The sequence below is a fragment of the Rhincodon typus genome, chromosome 4 (genome assembly GCF_021869965.1).
Source record: "Rhincodon typus isolate 14 chromosome 4, sRhiTyp1.1, whole genome shotgun sequence".
NCBI lineage: Eukaryota > Metazoa > Chordata > Chondrichthyes > Orectolobiformes > Rhincodontidae > Rhincodon > Rhincodon typus.
Window position 1 is genome coordinate 90,948,003 of NC_063335.1, and position 17,309 is coordinate 90,965,311.

A 17,309-nucleotide genomic window follows, 5' to 3' on the forward strand; every position below is an offset into this window, starting at 1 on the left:
CATATTACACAATGGCCCAGAAACAAAACCACACAAAACCAACTAGAACTGTTGTAATGTTAACCTTATACACATCTCTTCATACTTCTCTTATATCTGAAGGCTCCTTCTCAACCTCTAAAGATAATTAAAGAGAACTTTTCCAGAAACACAGATTGTCAAAGCCAGAATGTGTACAACCTTTCAATTTGCCTCCTTGTGAACCCATGATTATTTACTGTGTGCCCTGTAAACCCACTCACAATGGTGTCACCAACTGAGAACAGATATTTCTTTGAGATGTTATTTATAGGGCAAAGTTATGCTGCGATATGAGTGATAGGTCAGTGATTTACACAGTCATTGCATTTCAGCAATCCTATTTTTGTAAAGCAGCATACCGTTGCACTTGTGATGAGTAGCGCGATGGGAGGTCATCTACAATTTTCTCAAATGCATATTGAATTTCCATTATTATATGTTGCAGACAGGCAAGACTGGGCCATTCAGCTTCTTGTTTCTGGGCCAATCTGGCTATGACTAATCTGTGCTTGAATTCAATATATTTATCTGTGCTCCATATACCTTGGTATCCATTCCCAGCAATAATCTATTATTCCCAGACTTCAAACTGTCTTCATTTCAACTTCACTCTCCTGTACTTAATGGCCTACCTGTAAGGTTAAAATTCTGTCCGCTTTGTCCTGGATTCCCCTCAGAAGACCTTTCCTATATCTAGTCTACTGAACCTGGTATTGTTTCAAGCAACTCAATTACATCACCCCTCTATCACCTAAATTCAAAAGAATACAGTGGGATTTTAAAAATGTATGCACTTAAATGAAAGTAAAATACTGCTGATGCTGGAAATAAACATACAAAATGCTGAGAAAACTCAGCAGGTCTGGCAGCATGCATGGAGAGAGAAAAACAAAGATAATGTTTTGTGTCCTGTGTAATTTCTCCAGTACTCATTCAGAAACACAGAGAATGCTGGAGAAACTGTAAGCTCTGCTCACTGCACTGTAACCACTGCAAAGCCGGATACCATTCCTGGGGTCTAGTACCCAGGGAGGTAATGGTGCAGTGATAATGTCACTAGACTGGAGATCCAGAATCCAGACTAATATTAAACCAAAATGGGTTTGAATCCCACCATGGCAGATGGTTAAATTTGAATTCAGTAGAATTCAGTAAAGCTGGCCTAATAGTGACCATGTAAGCATAGTTGATTGTTCTATAAACCAACCTGGCTCACTGCTGCCCTTTGGAGAAGGAAATCCTTGTGACTCCACGTGACTCAGAAATTTGGTTGACTCTTAACCACCCTATGAAATGGCCCAACAAGTCAATCAGTTCATGAGGAAATGAAGCCCACATCCCATGAACAAATAAAAAAAATGAAAGCAGTACTCCAGATGGGAATCTGATCCTGTAAAACAGAAGTGATATACACATGGTCCTGTGCATTTATGGATGGTATGTGTTTTTGCACATCGGCCCACATTCAGATTCATGCATGTTTATGTACATTATGTACAGTTTGCGGTTTGTTAGCTATGTTGGCAGGAAGACTGGTTCTGATACAGACTGATGCCAACAGCATGGGTTCAATTCCCACAACAGCAGCAGGAGGACTTTCCTTCTCAACCTCTTCCCTTTTCTGACGGTGTGGTGACTGTCAGGTTAAACTACCACCAGCCATTTCTCTCTAATGAGAGAGTAGTCCAATGGTCTAGTAAGACTATAATGCCTTTACTTTTATGTCTGGATATAAATAAAATTGTCTGCAAAGATGAGGAGTTTAGTCAGGGGTATGAAGCATGCCTCTGAACGAATACTCGTCTCAACACACTTCTGTATTTGTGTGACTATATTTGATTTCAGAAAGTGTATCGTCCTTTCTCCTTGTGCCCCTCAATAACTGTGTATCTCTCCCTCACTATCTTTTGGCATCTCTGTCTTACTGTCTCTCCATATCTACGAATTTCTCCCTTTCTCCCTGTGACTCTTCATATCTGTGTGCATCTCTTTCTCTCAGCCTCACTCTCTCTCTCTGTCTGTTACTCTCTCTGTCTCTCAACCTCTCTCTTGCTTTCTGTCTCTCCATATCTGTGTATTTCTCCCTTTCTCTCTGTATCTCTGTATCTCTGTGTGCATCTCTCTCTCTCAGCCTCACTCTCTCTTTCCGTCTCTCTCTCTCTCTGTTTGTTGTTCTGTCCCTTACCCTCTCTCTCTCTCTGTTTCAGTGTCACCCTGCCTTTTTCCTTCATTCCTCATTGTCTTCTTCTTTCCACCCTCAGGGAGGAAAAACTCATTCTCAATGTGCTGAGATCAGCTTCTCCTTACACCGTTCCTTGCATTGAAAATCAAAACCTCAGTCCAAGCAAGGTTATAGAAACAAAGTGTTCAGGTGGCAATTGAAATAGACATGACCAGAGGTAGATAATGAAATGAGAGATGTACATAGATCCGGGACAGCAGAGAGCATGAAAATACAGAGAGTCAGTGAAATCAATACAGGCAAATAGATCATCGAAAAGAGATTGACCAAATGAAAGTAATGAAAAAATAGCTAATAGAAGCAAAACACAAAATAAGGGGGAGGGGGAGTTGCAGGCAGGGGAAATGGATAGACCTCCCCTCGCCACACACATACCCCACACTCCTCCCATGCACAGAAACCCCCACCCACAGTGTAACACCCCACTCTCACTCGCAAAAACTCCGATGACCCCACTCCACTCTCACATACTCACACATACCTAATTCCCATACCCCCTACAACACCCCTACTCCCTACATAAAGAGCTCTCCCCACCGCACACAGCACCCCCTAGTGCCCCCACACACAGCTTCCTCACACACCTTCCCACAGTCCTACTGCCCACACATAGACACACATCAGAACCCCACACATACCCTCCCAGATGCCCACACCACTGCCCACACAAACACCACAAGCCTCTTCAAGTTCCTGTCGCCTCCCACACTGCACATTCACTCCTCGCACACTCACCTCAAACCCCCTACCACTCTTGGCTCCCACAGACCCTTCCCACAAACACTACCCCACACATACTTCCCCACACATTCCCCTACACACAACCCCCTACACAAAGCCCACCTACACAATGCCCCCACACACTCCCCCCGCTAACGGGCACTTCCCCAACAGAATCCACCCCCACCCCACACACTCTCCCAAACACAGACCCTTACAAAATCCCCCACATACATGCTCCCCCACACTCTGCCCCACACACAGTCCCCCACACATTCCCCTACACACACTACCCACAAATACTCCCCCACACAAACACCACCCCCAACACACTCCACCCAACATACACTCCATCCCCAACACACACTCCATCCCCAACACACACACACTCCCCACCCCACAAACACGCTCCCCAACATACACTTCCCCCCACACACTTGTCCACACAAAGCCCCCACACACTTCCCCCCACACACCCAACACACACACACACAGACACAGCCCCCTATACACTCACCACCTCCCCACACACACCCTTATACACTCTCCCCACACACAGCCCCCTACACACAGCACCACACACCCCCACCCCAGACAGGAAGAGCGAAAAAAAATCTGTCGTGTAAAGAAATGTGGAGAGAAATGGAATGAAAGAATCCAGGGTGTACCTTTGCAGAGACTAGAAAGGAGACACACACATAACGTCCGTTTATGCAGCCCGCTCCCACTCACGCACCCCACCCCCAAAACCCGAAATCAACTCATTCTCAACTCCGAAACCTCCCCTTTACAACAGGCGCGATCTTCTATCTTTCAATGCGACCTCTCGATTCAGAAAGATCCCAGCATCATTCCACATTGTATTTCTAGCTGCGTGCAACCGATATCGTCTATTTATCAATCGGTAATATTGGGGAGAGTCAAGCCGGCTTCACAAATCCCACAACACAGTTTACTGGCCCGATCGCAGTTCTCTTCCTTCCTCCTTTTACCTGTTCTCAGTTCTCCTGGGAGTCAGATCTGAGCTTACCTGCAGTTCTTTTTTCTCGCTCCGAGCAAATAGTTCTAAAAACTGACAAACATAGTGACACATACACCTACGTGCACATTCATTCACACTCTTACATAAAGGTAGATACACAGATACATATACAGACACACGCGTACAGATACATACACACATACACAGAGAGGTACGGATACATACACTATGCCGAAACGTACGCACACAGAAATACAGATATATATATATATATGCAGAATCACATATACACACATATACACACACGAAAGAAAAAATGACTGGGAAGCACCAAGTGTCAGTGTCTATCGCCTCCTCCACTCTTCCTTCTCTACTTCCCAAAAAAAGTGCCGATTGCAGTTTAAACACCTGATACTGTTCCTGTAACCAACATAGCTGGATGATGCTCAGAATTAAAGAACAAGCGCTCTCTCTACGTACATAGCACGTTAGCATAGCCCAGCAGAAAATCTACAAGGTAAAAACACAGTGAGTGATTAACCCCAAGTAAAAGCAGTTTTAACATAAACGTTGAGAAACTTTTCGGAACTTACCACCAAACTGGGTAACCTGCCATGACTTGTTTCACGTTCAATAGAACCAGGTAATACCCAAACAGAAGCATTTCCAGAACTAGTCAGCGACTTGAATCTTCTTTATTAGGTTTGAACCGGAGCTAATCTTGTTTCTTTTCGTGAGCGTCCAGTAAATCCCATTCAAAGTTGAAATAAAACACTCTAGGTGGCCAGGGATTCGCAAAGCACAGAATACAACAATAGAAACTAAATTATACCAGAGCAAAATTGTAACCCAAAAAAAAGGAGAGTTGACGAAAGGTGTCCAATCAGGATCCATTGCCACAGGGAGCAGGATGATTATACAGTGAGCAACTGTCAATCAGGAGAATGCTCGTCACCAGACTGACTAACCAGAGAGAAAAAAATATTTTCAGAATCATTCCAGCCTGTCCCAGGCCACCAGCAGTTTGAACTGTATTAGTGAAATTAGCAAGCTTTACCCAAGTGGGAAAGGAGAGTGAGCACAGAGATGGTATCTTTCGGTTTGGTTAAAGGCAAGGCCTCTTGTGTTTTACAATCCCTCTATCATTTATATTTATTTTGTATCCTACATATTTCGCTGTGCGGCATAGCAGCCCTTTGGATGTTGCTTTAAATATAACTCTTAAAATTGTAGAATGTAGGAAAATTGATATCTCTCCTAAAGTCCTAATACCAAGTACCAGTTGCACAAATCAGATATATCTACTAAATATTTGTTGATCCCTTTACAGGTAAAGCATACAGTGAGGGAGCCTGAACAAAGGGCAGTCTTTGGATTAAGTGGTGTGACAATGGAAGGGCATTGTCGTGTAATGGTAGTGTCTCTACCTCTCAGCTAGGAGGCCCGTGTTCAAATCCCACCTGCTACAGCAGTGTGTAATAACATCACTGAACAAGTTGCTTTAAAAATAAGCTACCTATTTTAGTTATTCTGATGTTCTGTCATCAAATTTATATTTCTATTACAAATTCCTTTGCATACATTAATAATAAGCAGCATCTAGGAAGGCTCTTCTGGTTTAATTGACCTATTTGTGAGTGAAAACACCGCTCTGCTACCAATGGCAGGATGAAACAAATAGTGTTACAGGTTTACAAAGGCATTTACCACTAAAAATGTGGGGATGTGGGAATTCTTAAATATCTCATCAAATATTTAATTCCAATGTATGTGAGTATGGATCTTGTCAAGGAACCTCCCCCTCATTCATTATATCTACAGCAAAAGTGCAGCAGATGTTCTAAAGAAAAGCTTCTAAAAATTCTAATTTTGTGATAACTTGAAAAAGAACCAAGGTGAGGTCTGAAGAATTGATTTTACGCAGCAAATTATAATCTGCAACAGAATGCCTGAAAGACTCGTAGAAGCAGATTCATCACAATTGTTTCTTTCTAAAGATAATTGGATAAATAGAGAGACAGGTAGTGTTGAGGAAGTGGGGAGGCTGCAAAAGGACTTGGACAGGCTAGTAGAATGGGCAAATAAAAAGCAGCAGATCAAATACAATGTGAGAAAGTGCGAGGTTATGCATTTGGTAGGAAGAATAAAGGTGTAGACTATTTTCTAAATAGAAAAGGCTTTGGAAATCTGAAGCACAAAGGGACTTAGGAGTCCCAGTTCAGGATTCTCTTAAGGTTAACGTGCAGGATCAGTTGGCAGTTAGGAAGGCAATTGCAATGTTAGCATTCATTTCAAGAGGGTTGGAACATAAGAGGGGGTAATGTCCTGCTGAGATTTTATAAGGTTCTGGTCAGAACACATTTGGAATATTGTGAGCAGTTTTGGGCTGTGCATCTAGGGAAGGATATGGTGGCCTTGGAGGAGACCAATGGAGGTTGACAAGAATTATCTCAATGATGAAGAGCTTTTCATATGAGGAGTGTTGAGGATTGGAAATCACATTGAAACTTATGAATATTCAGAGGCCTGGATAGAATAGAGATAGAGAAGATATTTCCACTAGTAGGAGAGACTAGGACCAGGTAGCGCAGCCTCAAAGTAAGGGAACAACCCTTTAGAATTGAAATGAGGAGGAACTTCTTAAGCCAGAGAGTGATTAATCTGAGGAACTCATTGCCGTAGAGGACTGTAGAGGCCAAGTCATTGAATGTTTTTAAGACGGGGATAGATAGGTTCTCAGTTAGTAAGGAGATCAAAGGTTATAGGGAGAAGGCCGGAGAATGTGGTTGAGAAACATATTGCCATGATTGAATGGTGGAGCAGACCCAATGGGCTGAATGGCCTATTTATGCTCCTATATCTTTTGGTCCTATGCTCTAAATATATGCCCATAATAAATTTGCAGGGCAATGGGGAAAGTGCAAGGATAGGACTTCCTTCACTTAGAGAACATTTTTGAATATTGGGGCCAATTCCGCGTCCTGATCCATTCATTGTAGCAATAGTCCTTGGGCCAAATCCTGTAGGAGATGTCCAATTAACAGTGGTTCCTTCCAATTAGGGACAATTGGCTGGTACTAAAGGTTTGACCCATTGTGGATTAGTGATAGGGCAGACAGCAACCTTTACTGTCTCAAAATGAGAATGCTGAGAAAATCAACTTTAACTTATGATTGAAACACAGCATATTCACAGCTTTACAAACCTTTACGCTGATATTACTTGTTTAATACTAATAGCGTTTCACCACTCAAAGATCCTTCAATCCCTCTGTCTTTAAATGAATTAAATAGCTTACATTTATGTAACAACTTTCTTGTCCTCAGGACATCCCAAAGTGTTTCATAATTAAGTAATCAAGAAACATGGCAGCAAATCTCTGCATTTTTGTTGGTGTAATTGAGGAAATGTATTGGTCATGATACTGGAGAAAATGTTGTTTCTCTTTAAGTAGTGTCATGGCATCTTTTACTTCCACCTGACACTGGAATCAGGACATCATTTTCACAACTTATCCAAAAGACAGCAATTCCACCAGTGCAGTGATGCCTCAGTATTGTGCTGGAGTGCCATCCAGATGCTGACTCAGGAATAACATTGTCTCGTTTTCTGCCTGATCTACACCCTTGACATGACTTCATGTTATGAGGCTCCTAAACCGAGATTGTTATCAGAAAATTGGAGATTACAAACAGGATTATCAGCTCCATAACAAAACCCAGCCCAATGTTTTCTATCCTTTGTCATCTTAATCATGATCTGTAAAACAAGACACTCTCAATGCCTCAGGGTAGGGAGTTCAAATCCCACCATGGCTTGTTGTGACGGTGAATTCAATAAAATTGGTAAGTTGACAGCAAAGCAAAAAGAAAACCTGACCGTGATGTGGAAGCAGTTAGTGTTGATACATTGAAGTGCAAATTAGATAGATTACTTTCAGGAAATAATACCTTTGGATACACAATATGGGTAATTTGAGCCATGACATGTGGTTAGTGTAGCATGTTTTGGAGGACCAGGTGACTTTGTTCCTAAGGTTCTCAAAATCTTACCCCTCTATGGTTTTCCTCACACTATGTTTGGATCTGTAGTCCAACTGCTAGAGACTGATTGCTCTGATTAATCAACAACTCTAATACTATTATATCATGTGATTACTAACTTGGTAGAATGTTAGATGACTTTGGTCTTTTTAGTCTGTTATCCCTGAGACCAGCTAGGTTGCCCTTCATTGGTTTGAACCAGACCTTTGGTCCATTCCATATGACTGGTTCTTAATTATCTTGAATGGATCCAGCAAGCCACTTAAATAAATCAGCATCACCTTCACAAGGGCAACTAGGGGTGAACAATAAATATTGACCAGCTAGCAATGACCACATCCAATGAATGAATTAGAAAAATTAATAACTAAGAACATTTATCATGACAGAATGTGGTTCACATTCTGAGAGAAAGACCAGGTGGTTTTAGGTGCTACCAGAGTGTCCACATTCTAGCATGCTGCAAGTTCCAGGCCCAGAAATCTGATTATGCTAGGGAAGGAAAGCTACATGCTGCATGCATCTGAATACAATCACAGGCATCACATTAAATTTGTGCTGGTACCTCAATTAAATGATCTGCATACGCTGCAAGTGTCACTTTTATGAGTTGGAGGAGAGGCTGTCTGTTGGACATTAGGAATCTCCAATATTACATAAAGGCAGACAAAAGCTCTTAAATATGAAGTGCATTCCAAAAGTTGAAAAGGTCAAAAATCTACCCATATATAAAAACGGTGACTAGAAAAGGTCTGAATCAGGAAAAATGTTTTCTGTCATGTTGGAGGCACTGGTCTAGAAGGTGTTATTGAATCTGTTCTGACCCAGGCAGCCCTCCAAGCAACATCTTCGCATCAATGGGAGTCAATTGCATAGGTGTTCAATGTGAAGAGTTTTTCTCCCAGGATGGTTACTTTTGGTTAGGCATGCTATGGCACACATCTGCAGTAAATGTGTCTTGACTTTTTGACTCAGAGGTAGGGACACCATCACTATGTCACCAGACCCTTTATGGGTACAATCCTGGAAAGAATTTAATGATCTCATCAGAACTTCCAAGGTGAGAATCTTTCTCTTTTAAACCTTGCCCACACCTCTACATTAACAACCTCACAGTTCTCTTCCTCCACTTTGTTTCACATTTCTACACAGTTCACTCCGCAGAGTCATCCACTCACCATTATTGCAACCCACACCTCACGATAGTTCACATGTTACAAAATACATGCCACTAATTAATCATAATGTACATAATGTACATTCTCCAAACACTTCATGACTGTCATCAATACACTATCTTCTTTCACACAGGAGAAGGTCAAATCGCAATCTGAGTCAGGATACTACAGCAAAGCAGGCTGTGAACTGTGGAAGAAAGCATGTGAACCTTTATATGTTTGGGCATAGCCATACTTTCGCTAAGTGACACCACTGAATGATTTATCATACACATGAGGTTACCTCATACTAGGCAGGGCAAAAAAGACAAGGGAATACATGATGAATAGTAAGACCCTGGGAAGCACCAAGCATGAGAGAGACTTGGTCTGCATGTTCACTGGTCCTTTAAGATAGTACCACAAGTAGATAAAGTGGTTAAGAAGCACATGGGATACTTGCCTTTATTAGCCAAGAATAGAGTTTAAGAACAGGAAAGTTATCCTGGAACTGTATAAAACGTTGGTTAGGTCACAATTATATTTTGTGGAATTCTGGAATCCTTATTATTAGAAGGATGTGATTGCATTGGACAGGGTGCAGAGGAGATTTATCAGGATGTTGCTTGGGCTGGAGAGTTTTAGTTATGAAGAGAGTTGGACAGAATGGGGTTGCTTTCCTGAGAACAGAGGAGACAGAGGAGGTTGTGGGGTGGGAGATAATTGAGTTGTATAAAATTATGAGGGCATAGACAGGGTTGACAGAAAGAAACCTTTCCCCTCGGTGGAGGGTTCAATGATCAGGGGCATAGATATATGATAAGGGGCACAAAGTTTAGAAGAGATGTAAGGAAATAAAGTTTCACTCAGAGGGTGGTGGGCATCTGGAACTCACTACCTGCAAGGGTAGGAGAGACAGAAACTCTCATAACATTTAAAAAGCATTTAGATGTACACTTGCAATGCCATATAAGGCATTTAAGGCTATGAGCCAAGTGCTGGAAAACGATACTAGAATAGTTGGGTGGTTTATTTTGCCTGGTGGAGACTCAATGGGCCAAAGGGCCCTTTTCTGTGCTGCAGACTTCTGTGACCCTATGACTTCATGTATCTTTATTTTTCTTTCGTAATTCTACTTCACCCTACACACTCAGTATGACAACCTGCAGCTGTTTTGACCAGCCATTTCTCTCTTTGCTCCCTTCATATTAAAAGATAACACTTGTTCTACCATTTCATTTCAAATTAATAAAGTTGAGGCCCTATACAACTTCAGGTAGAAGAGACCAGCCTTCCTGAAGATGCAGCATCAAGCATTCCAGCCCTAGTAACCACCAGCTCAGACACTATCACCATACATACTTTCAACTACAGGCAAGAGGATAGGTCTTCACACATTGGATGGAATTACACAGGAGCTACAGGCATCCTGGTTGGATGCCATAACTGCCAGTTTGCCAGAGACAAAGATTGCACAAAACCATTGCTACAGAGGACTCAGATACTGACATCGAGCTGTCAGATTAGCAAAAATAATGAATAGGAATTGAATGAATACATTAGGCAGCCAGCCAGCAATCGTGTCCAAAATATGGCACAGTATGGAAAAGTCCACGCTCAACATGGAGCACACAGACCAGACACTCCACAATGCTCAAGTCTATGAAGATGGCAGTGGTACCCACCATGATGGCATCCCTGCTGACAGCTGCCATGGTACCTGCCACCAAAGTTCAGGCAGTTGCCACCATAGCTGTGGGGGCATGTCAAGCTCTTTCAGAGCATCACATTATTTTGCATTTTGTTTCAAGGCAGAAGGGTGGTGAGGCACAGTTGAGCGAGATCATTCGTAAGAAATAAAAGCCTGACTAGGCTATTCATCCCATCAAAACTACTCCATCAGTCAACAATACGGTTGGTCTGATTATGGCCTCGAGTCCACTTTCCTGTCTGCCCACCATAATCTTTGGCTAACTTGTCAATCAAACATGTGTCCAATTCACCCTTAAATATAATCAATGGCTCATCCTTTACTGCTTACTGTGGAAGAGAATTTCAAAGACTAATATTCCTCTGCATGTTAACTTTCTGTGTTCCTTGTAAGAGCACAATCAAGTCTCCAAACACCTGCATTGACAAATTTCACATGTCTTAAAAAGTATTCTGTTTTTGAATTTTTTTAACCAAACCTATTACCCACTCAGTCAGCCTGTCTACATAACTTTGCAGCCTGTCTGTGCTCTCCGTACATTTTCATTTAGCTTTTTATTGTCAGCAAACTTGGATATTTTATTCAACTAAAAAACAAAGAACTGTGGATGCTGGAAATTGGAAACAAAAACGGGAATTACTGGAAAAATTCAGGAGGTCTGGAAACATCTGTGGAGACAAAGCAGAATTAACATTTTGGGTCCAGTGACTCTTCTTCAGAACTAAAAACTTTATTCTGACTTTTTAGTTGAGTTCACAGAATTGCATATTTGTTATGGTGCAGAAAGAGTCTTTTTAGTCTATCATGTCTGTCCTGTCTATAGATTAGAACTAATTGAGTCTCCAGCACTGACCTTTGTGCCACTCCATTGGTCACACTCTGCGAACTCAACAATGCCTCAGTTAACCATACCATTTGCTTCCTGTCTATTCACCAATTTTCTATCCCTGTTAATATATCATGCCCAATTCCATGGACCTTTATTTCCTGTAGGGTAGGGTGAAAGCCTAGTGGTATTATCACTAGACTATTAATCCAAAAACTCAGCTGATGTTCTGGGGACCCAGGTTCAATTGCCACCACAGATGATGCGAAATTTGAATTTATAAAAAAAAATTGAATTAAGAATAAACTGATGACATTAAACCATTGTTGATTGTCGGAAAAATACCCAACAGGGTCACTAGCTTACTTTAGGGAATGAAATCTGCCACCATCACCTGGTCTGGCTTACATATGGTAGGTTCTCAATTGCCCTCTGAAAAGATTTAGCAGGCCAGTAAATTGCATTAATCTCTATGAATTCTCAACAAAGAAATGAAACCTCATGGACCATCTGGCATTATCCTGGACACTGGAAAAGACAATGGCAGAAACAGCCCTGCCAACCCTGAAAAGTCCTCCTTACTAACATCTGGGGGCTAGTTCCAAAATTGGGAGAGCTGTCTAACAGACTATTCAGGCAACAACCTGATGTAGCCATACCCACAGAACCCATACCTTACAGTCAATGTCCCAGACACCACTATCAATACCTCTGGATATGTCCTGTACCACCAGCAAGACAGACCTGGCAAAGCTGGTGGCATAGTGCTGTATAGTCAGGAGGGAGTCGCTCTGGAAGTCCTCAACATTGACTCTGGACCCTATGAAATCTCATGGATTCAGGTTAAACATGGGCAAGGAAACCTCCTGCTGATTATTCTGTACAGCCCTCCCTCGGCTGATGAAACAGTGCTCCTCCATGTTGATCAGCACTTTGAGGAAGCATTGAGGGTATCAAGGATGCAAAATGTACTCTAGGTGGGGAACTTCAATCTCCACTAAGAGTGGCTGGGCAGCAGCACTAATGACCGGGCTGGTCGGGTCCTAAAGGACATGGCTGCTGGATTGGACTTGCGGCAGGTGGTGAGCGAACTAACAAGATGGAAAGATATACGTGACTCCATCCTTTCCAACCTGCTGATTGCAGATGCATCTGTGCATGACAGGATTAGTAAGAATGACCACTGCACAGCCCATATAGAGATAAAGTCCTGCCTTCACATTGTCAATAACCTATATCATATTGTGTGGCACAATCACTGTGCTAAATGGGACAGTCTTTGAACTGATATAGCAACTCAAGGCTGGGCATCCATGAGGCACTATGGGCCATCAACAGCAACAAAATTGTATTCCAGCACAATCTGCAGCCTAATGGCCCAGCATATCCCCCACTCAACCATTACCATCAAGCCAGGGGATCAACCCTGGTTCAATGGAGAGTGCAGGAGGGCATGCCAGGAGCAGCACCAGGCATACCTGAAGATGAGGTATCAACTTGGAAAAGCTATCAAACAAGACTACTTGCACACCATACAACATAAGCAGAAAGTGATAGACAGAGCTAAGTGATCCCACAGCCAACAGATCAGATCTAATCTCTGCAGTCCTGCCACACCCAGTCAGGAATGGTGGTGGACAATTAGACAACTCTCTGGAGGAGGAGGCTTCACAAAGATCCCCAGCCTCAATGATGGAAGAGCCCAGCACATCAATGCAAAGGATGAGGCTGAAGCATTAGCAGCAAACTTCAGCCAGAAGTGCTGAGTGGATGATCCATCACAACCTTCTCCAGTAGTCCCCAGTATTACAGATGCCAGTCTTCAGCAATTATGATTCACTCCACGTGATAGGAGGAAATGGTCAGAAACATTGGATATTGCAAAGGCTGTAAGCCCTGGCAACATTCCAGCAATAATACTGAAGACTTGTGCTCCAGAATCTGCAGCTCCCCTAGCCAAGCTGTTCTAGTATAGTTGCAACACTGACATCTACCTGACAATGTGGAAAATTGCCCAGGTATGTCCTGTACTCAAAAAGCAGGACAAACTCGACCTGACAATTACCACTCCATCAGTCGACTCTTGATTATCAGTGCAGTGATGGAAGGTGTCATCAACAGTGCTATCAAGCAGCATCTCCTCATCAATAATCTGCTCAGTGATGCCAGTTTGGGTTCAGCCAAGACCAATCTGCTCCTGACCTCATTATAGCCTTGGTTCAAACATGGAAAAAACAGCTGAATTCCAGAGGTGAGGTGAAAATGACAGCCCTTGACATCAAGCCTGCATTTGACGGAGTATGGCATCAAGGAGCTGTAGCAAAACTGGAATCAATGGGTATCAGGAGACAAACTCTCCACTGGTGGAATTCATACTTGGTATGTAGGAAAATGGTTGTGATTGTTGGACGTCAGTTAGCTCAGCTCCAGGACATCTCTGCAGGAGTTCCTCAGGGTAATGTCCTAGACCCAACCATCTTCAGCTACTTCAATGACCTACCCTCCATCCATAAGGTCAGAAGTGGGAATATTCGCTGATGGTTGCACAATGTTCAGCACCATTCACGACTCCTCAGATACTGGAACATTCCATGTTAAAATGCAACAAGATCTGGACAATATCCAGGCTTCAGCCGAAAAGTATCAAGTAACATTTGTGTTGCACAAATGCTAGGCAGTGACCATCTCCAGTTAGAGACGATTTAACCATTACTCTTTGACATTCAAGGGTGGAACCTCACTGAATTCCCCACTATCAACAGCCTGGGGGTTACCGTTGACCAGAAACTCAACTGGACTCACCACATAAACACAGTGGCTACAAGAGCAGGTTAGAGGCTAGGAATACTGTGGCAATTTACTCACCTCCTGACTCCCCAAAGTCTGTCCGTCATCTATAATGCACATTTTAGGAGTGTGACGGAATATTCCTTACTTGCCTGGATGAATATACCTCAAACAACACTCAAAAAGCTTAACACTGTCTGGGACAAAGCAGCTGGCTTGATTGGCGCCACATCCACAAGCATCCATTCCCTCCAACACCGATGCCCGGTAGCAGCAGTGTGTACTATCTACAAGATGCACTGCAGAAACTCACCAAAGATCCTTAGACAGTTCCTTCCAAACCTAAGACCATTTTCATGTGGATGGACAGGGACAGCAGATACATGGGAACACCACTTCCTGTAAGTTCCCCACCAAGCCTATTATCATCCTGACTTTGAAATATATCACCATTCCTTCAATATCGCTGGGTCAAGTTCTGGAATTCCCTCCCTAAGGGCATTGTGGGTCCAGCTCCAACACGCGCACTGCAGTGGTTCAAGTGGGCAGCTCGTCACCATCTTCTTAGGGGCAACAAGGGACAGGCGATAAATGCTGGCCAGCCAGCGACATCCATGTCCCATGAATGAATAAAATATTAATCATTCATGTGGCAACTTATCGAAGTCTCTTGGAAATCCAAGTATGCTGACCAGTTTCCCTTTATCATATCTACTAGTTAGCTCCTCAAAAAAAGCCTGATAAGTTTATAAAACATGATGTTCCTCTTGTGTAAACATGTTGACTGTACCTGATTGTTCTATGAGCATTGTTAAGACTTAGCAATAAATGTCAGCACTTTTCCAATAACTTATGTCAAAACAGCATGACTGTTGCTCTGGGATTTTTCTCACCATCCTTTCTTGAATTGTTGAATTGTTCTGACATTTGCTAACTTCCAATCTGCTGGGATTGTTACATAAATAAGTATTCACTACGTCAGCAGTTACTGTATCTCTTTGAAGAACCTTGGGATGTAGGTCATCAAATCTGGGGAATTTGTTGAACTTTAGTTCTGAACGTTTCTTCAACACTTCTTCCAAACTGGTTTTCACAAATACAAAGCTAATAAAGTTGTCATGTTTTGGAGCTATCTCTTTAAGATAAAATGGAGGAATGAAATGGGTCATCAGTCTCAGGTTGCCATCTCTGGCTGGATATATTCCAGGAGATGTTGGTGGAAGTATTGTTGTGAAAAGCCAGCAGAAGCAGTGTCATGCAAAAGGGCAATGTAGCGTAAGCTGTTTCAAGGGAACATGCGAAGGGAAAATATGCAAACAGATCATTGTTTTTCAATGAATGGTCAGCTTCTGTACAAATTAGGTTCATATTATTGACTCAATGCTAGAGTATCATTTTAAAATCTCTCAGGTTACTTCTAATAGCTACTAAGTGAAAGACACCAATTTCAGTTGACTCCTGGCCAAACCTGGAGTTTTGCCAAGCCTATAAGTGACCTGCTGTGAATTCTGCCTAACAACAAGCCTGAATGGTTCAATGGCTGTGATTCAATTGACCCAGAAGACTCCAATCAAAGAAACATGTTGAGAAGGTGAAAGGTGTCCACACCTGCAGACAATGTCAAGAATTGGCTGTTGGTAGACTGCTTACCTTAATGTCTAACAGCATTAGAAATGTCAAGTTTTATCAATGGCTATGTTTTAAACTGTCTATTTAATTCCAGGTAGAGTAGCGTTGAGAATCTGGGTATTTTCTAACCAATTTGATCAGAGATATTTTTACACAGCTCTGGAGCAGATGGGACTTGAACCTACGTCTCCTGGCTCAGAGGTAGGAACATTACCACTGCACTACAAGAACCACGAGTTGAGGATGTAAAGATGAACTAATTAGCATTTCCACCTGTGCACAAGGTTGTGTGATTCACAATTCCACATCTCTTCCAATGGAGATATATTTTTGAATATATTTCTTCAATGGAAGGTGGATGACCTACAGTGCAGGTCTTTTGACGTGTGTACCCATTAGTGATTCCACTGTTTCTGACTTACGTGCATCCTTTGAAAGTAACCCATTTTGTGACAAAATTGACATACTTTTGGTATAGCTGAACACTGCCTTTGCTACGAGGCTTTTTTTTTGATTCACAGTGCTGACAATGACTCTGAGTATCTAATATTTTACCTCCTTTTTGTGTTGGCTTTTCATATGTCTAGAGTGTTTGAACCTTATGAGGTTAATAGGCTGTATTGCTCATCCATGCTAAAGTTGTTCTTCCCCTCTCAGAGTTTGTTTGTCATTTTTCCTTGTCTCTGCTTCCAAGACAATTTGGATAGATTTTTCTAAAGTCAAACCATCCATGGATTGTAAAAGATCTATTAAAACCAAATCAAAAATTCAGAGAACAATTCTGACTCTTCTGAATTATGGTTACAAGTCTCCATATTCACAAGTTTCAATTGATTTGTAGGGATCCATAATGAAGTCATCTATGGATTCTCCTGGAAGTTGAACCTTTCTGATAAACTATGCCTCATTGAAGATCTATTTAATTTTACGTTAAAGTATTTGTTGAGAGCTTTCATAACATCAACAAAGCTGTCTCCATATTCTTTTCATTTCTGGTGATTTATAACATCATGAACTTTCGGACCTACTGAGTATTTTGGTGTATTAATTTGTTTTGCTTCTGATTACAAACCATTCTGTATCTTAGGAACAATATCCTCCATGAATTAAAATGATATGTTCTGTTAGGGCCATTGCTTATGTTGAATTTGCTAGGAATTTTGTTTTACCATTACTCCTTGATTTCTCCTC

At 42.0% G+C, this 17,309-nt stretch overlaps 1 protein-coding gene across 2 annotated transcripts in view; it reads right to left on the reverse strand.

Moving 5' to 3' along the window:
* Nucleotides 1-4,633, reverse strand: part of wnt3a (wingless-type MMTV integration site family, member 3A) — a 73,127-nt gene extending 68,494 nt beyond the window's left edge. Inside the window, exon 1 of one of the 2 annotated variants that reach the window (XM_048595850.1) lies at nucleotides 4,559-4,633. Coding sequence is in view for 1 of the 2 variants with exons in the window: in XM_020516802.2 (XP_020372391.1) it covers nucleotides 4,559-4,629 (71 nt within the window). In the remaining variant the exon portion in view is untranslated. The remainder of the gene's footprint in view (nucleotides 1-4,558) is intronic. The other variant, XM_020516802.2, reaches the window with a different exon arrangement.
* Between the last annotated feature and the right edge of the window lie 12,676 nt (nucleotides 4,634-17,309).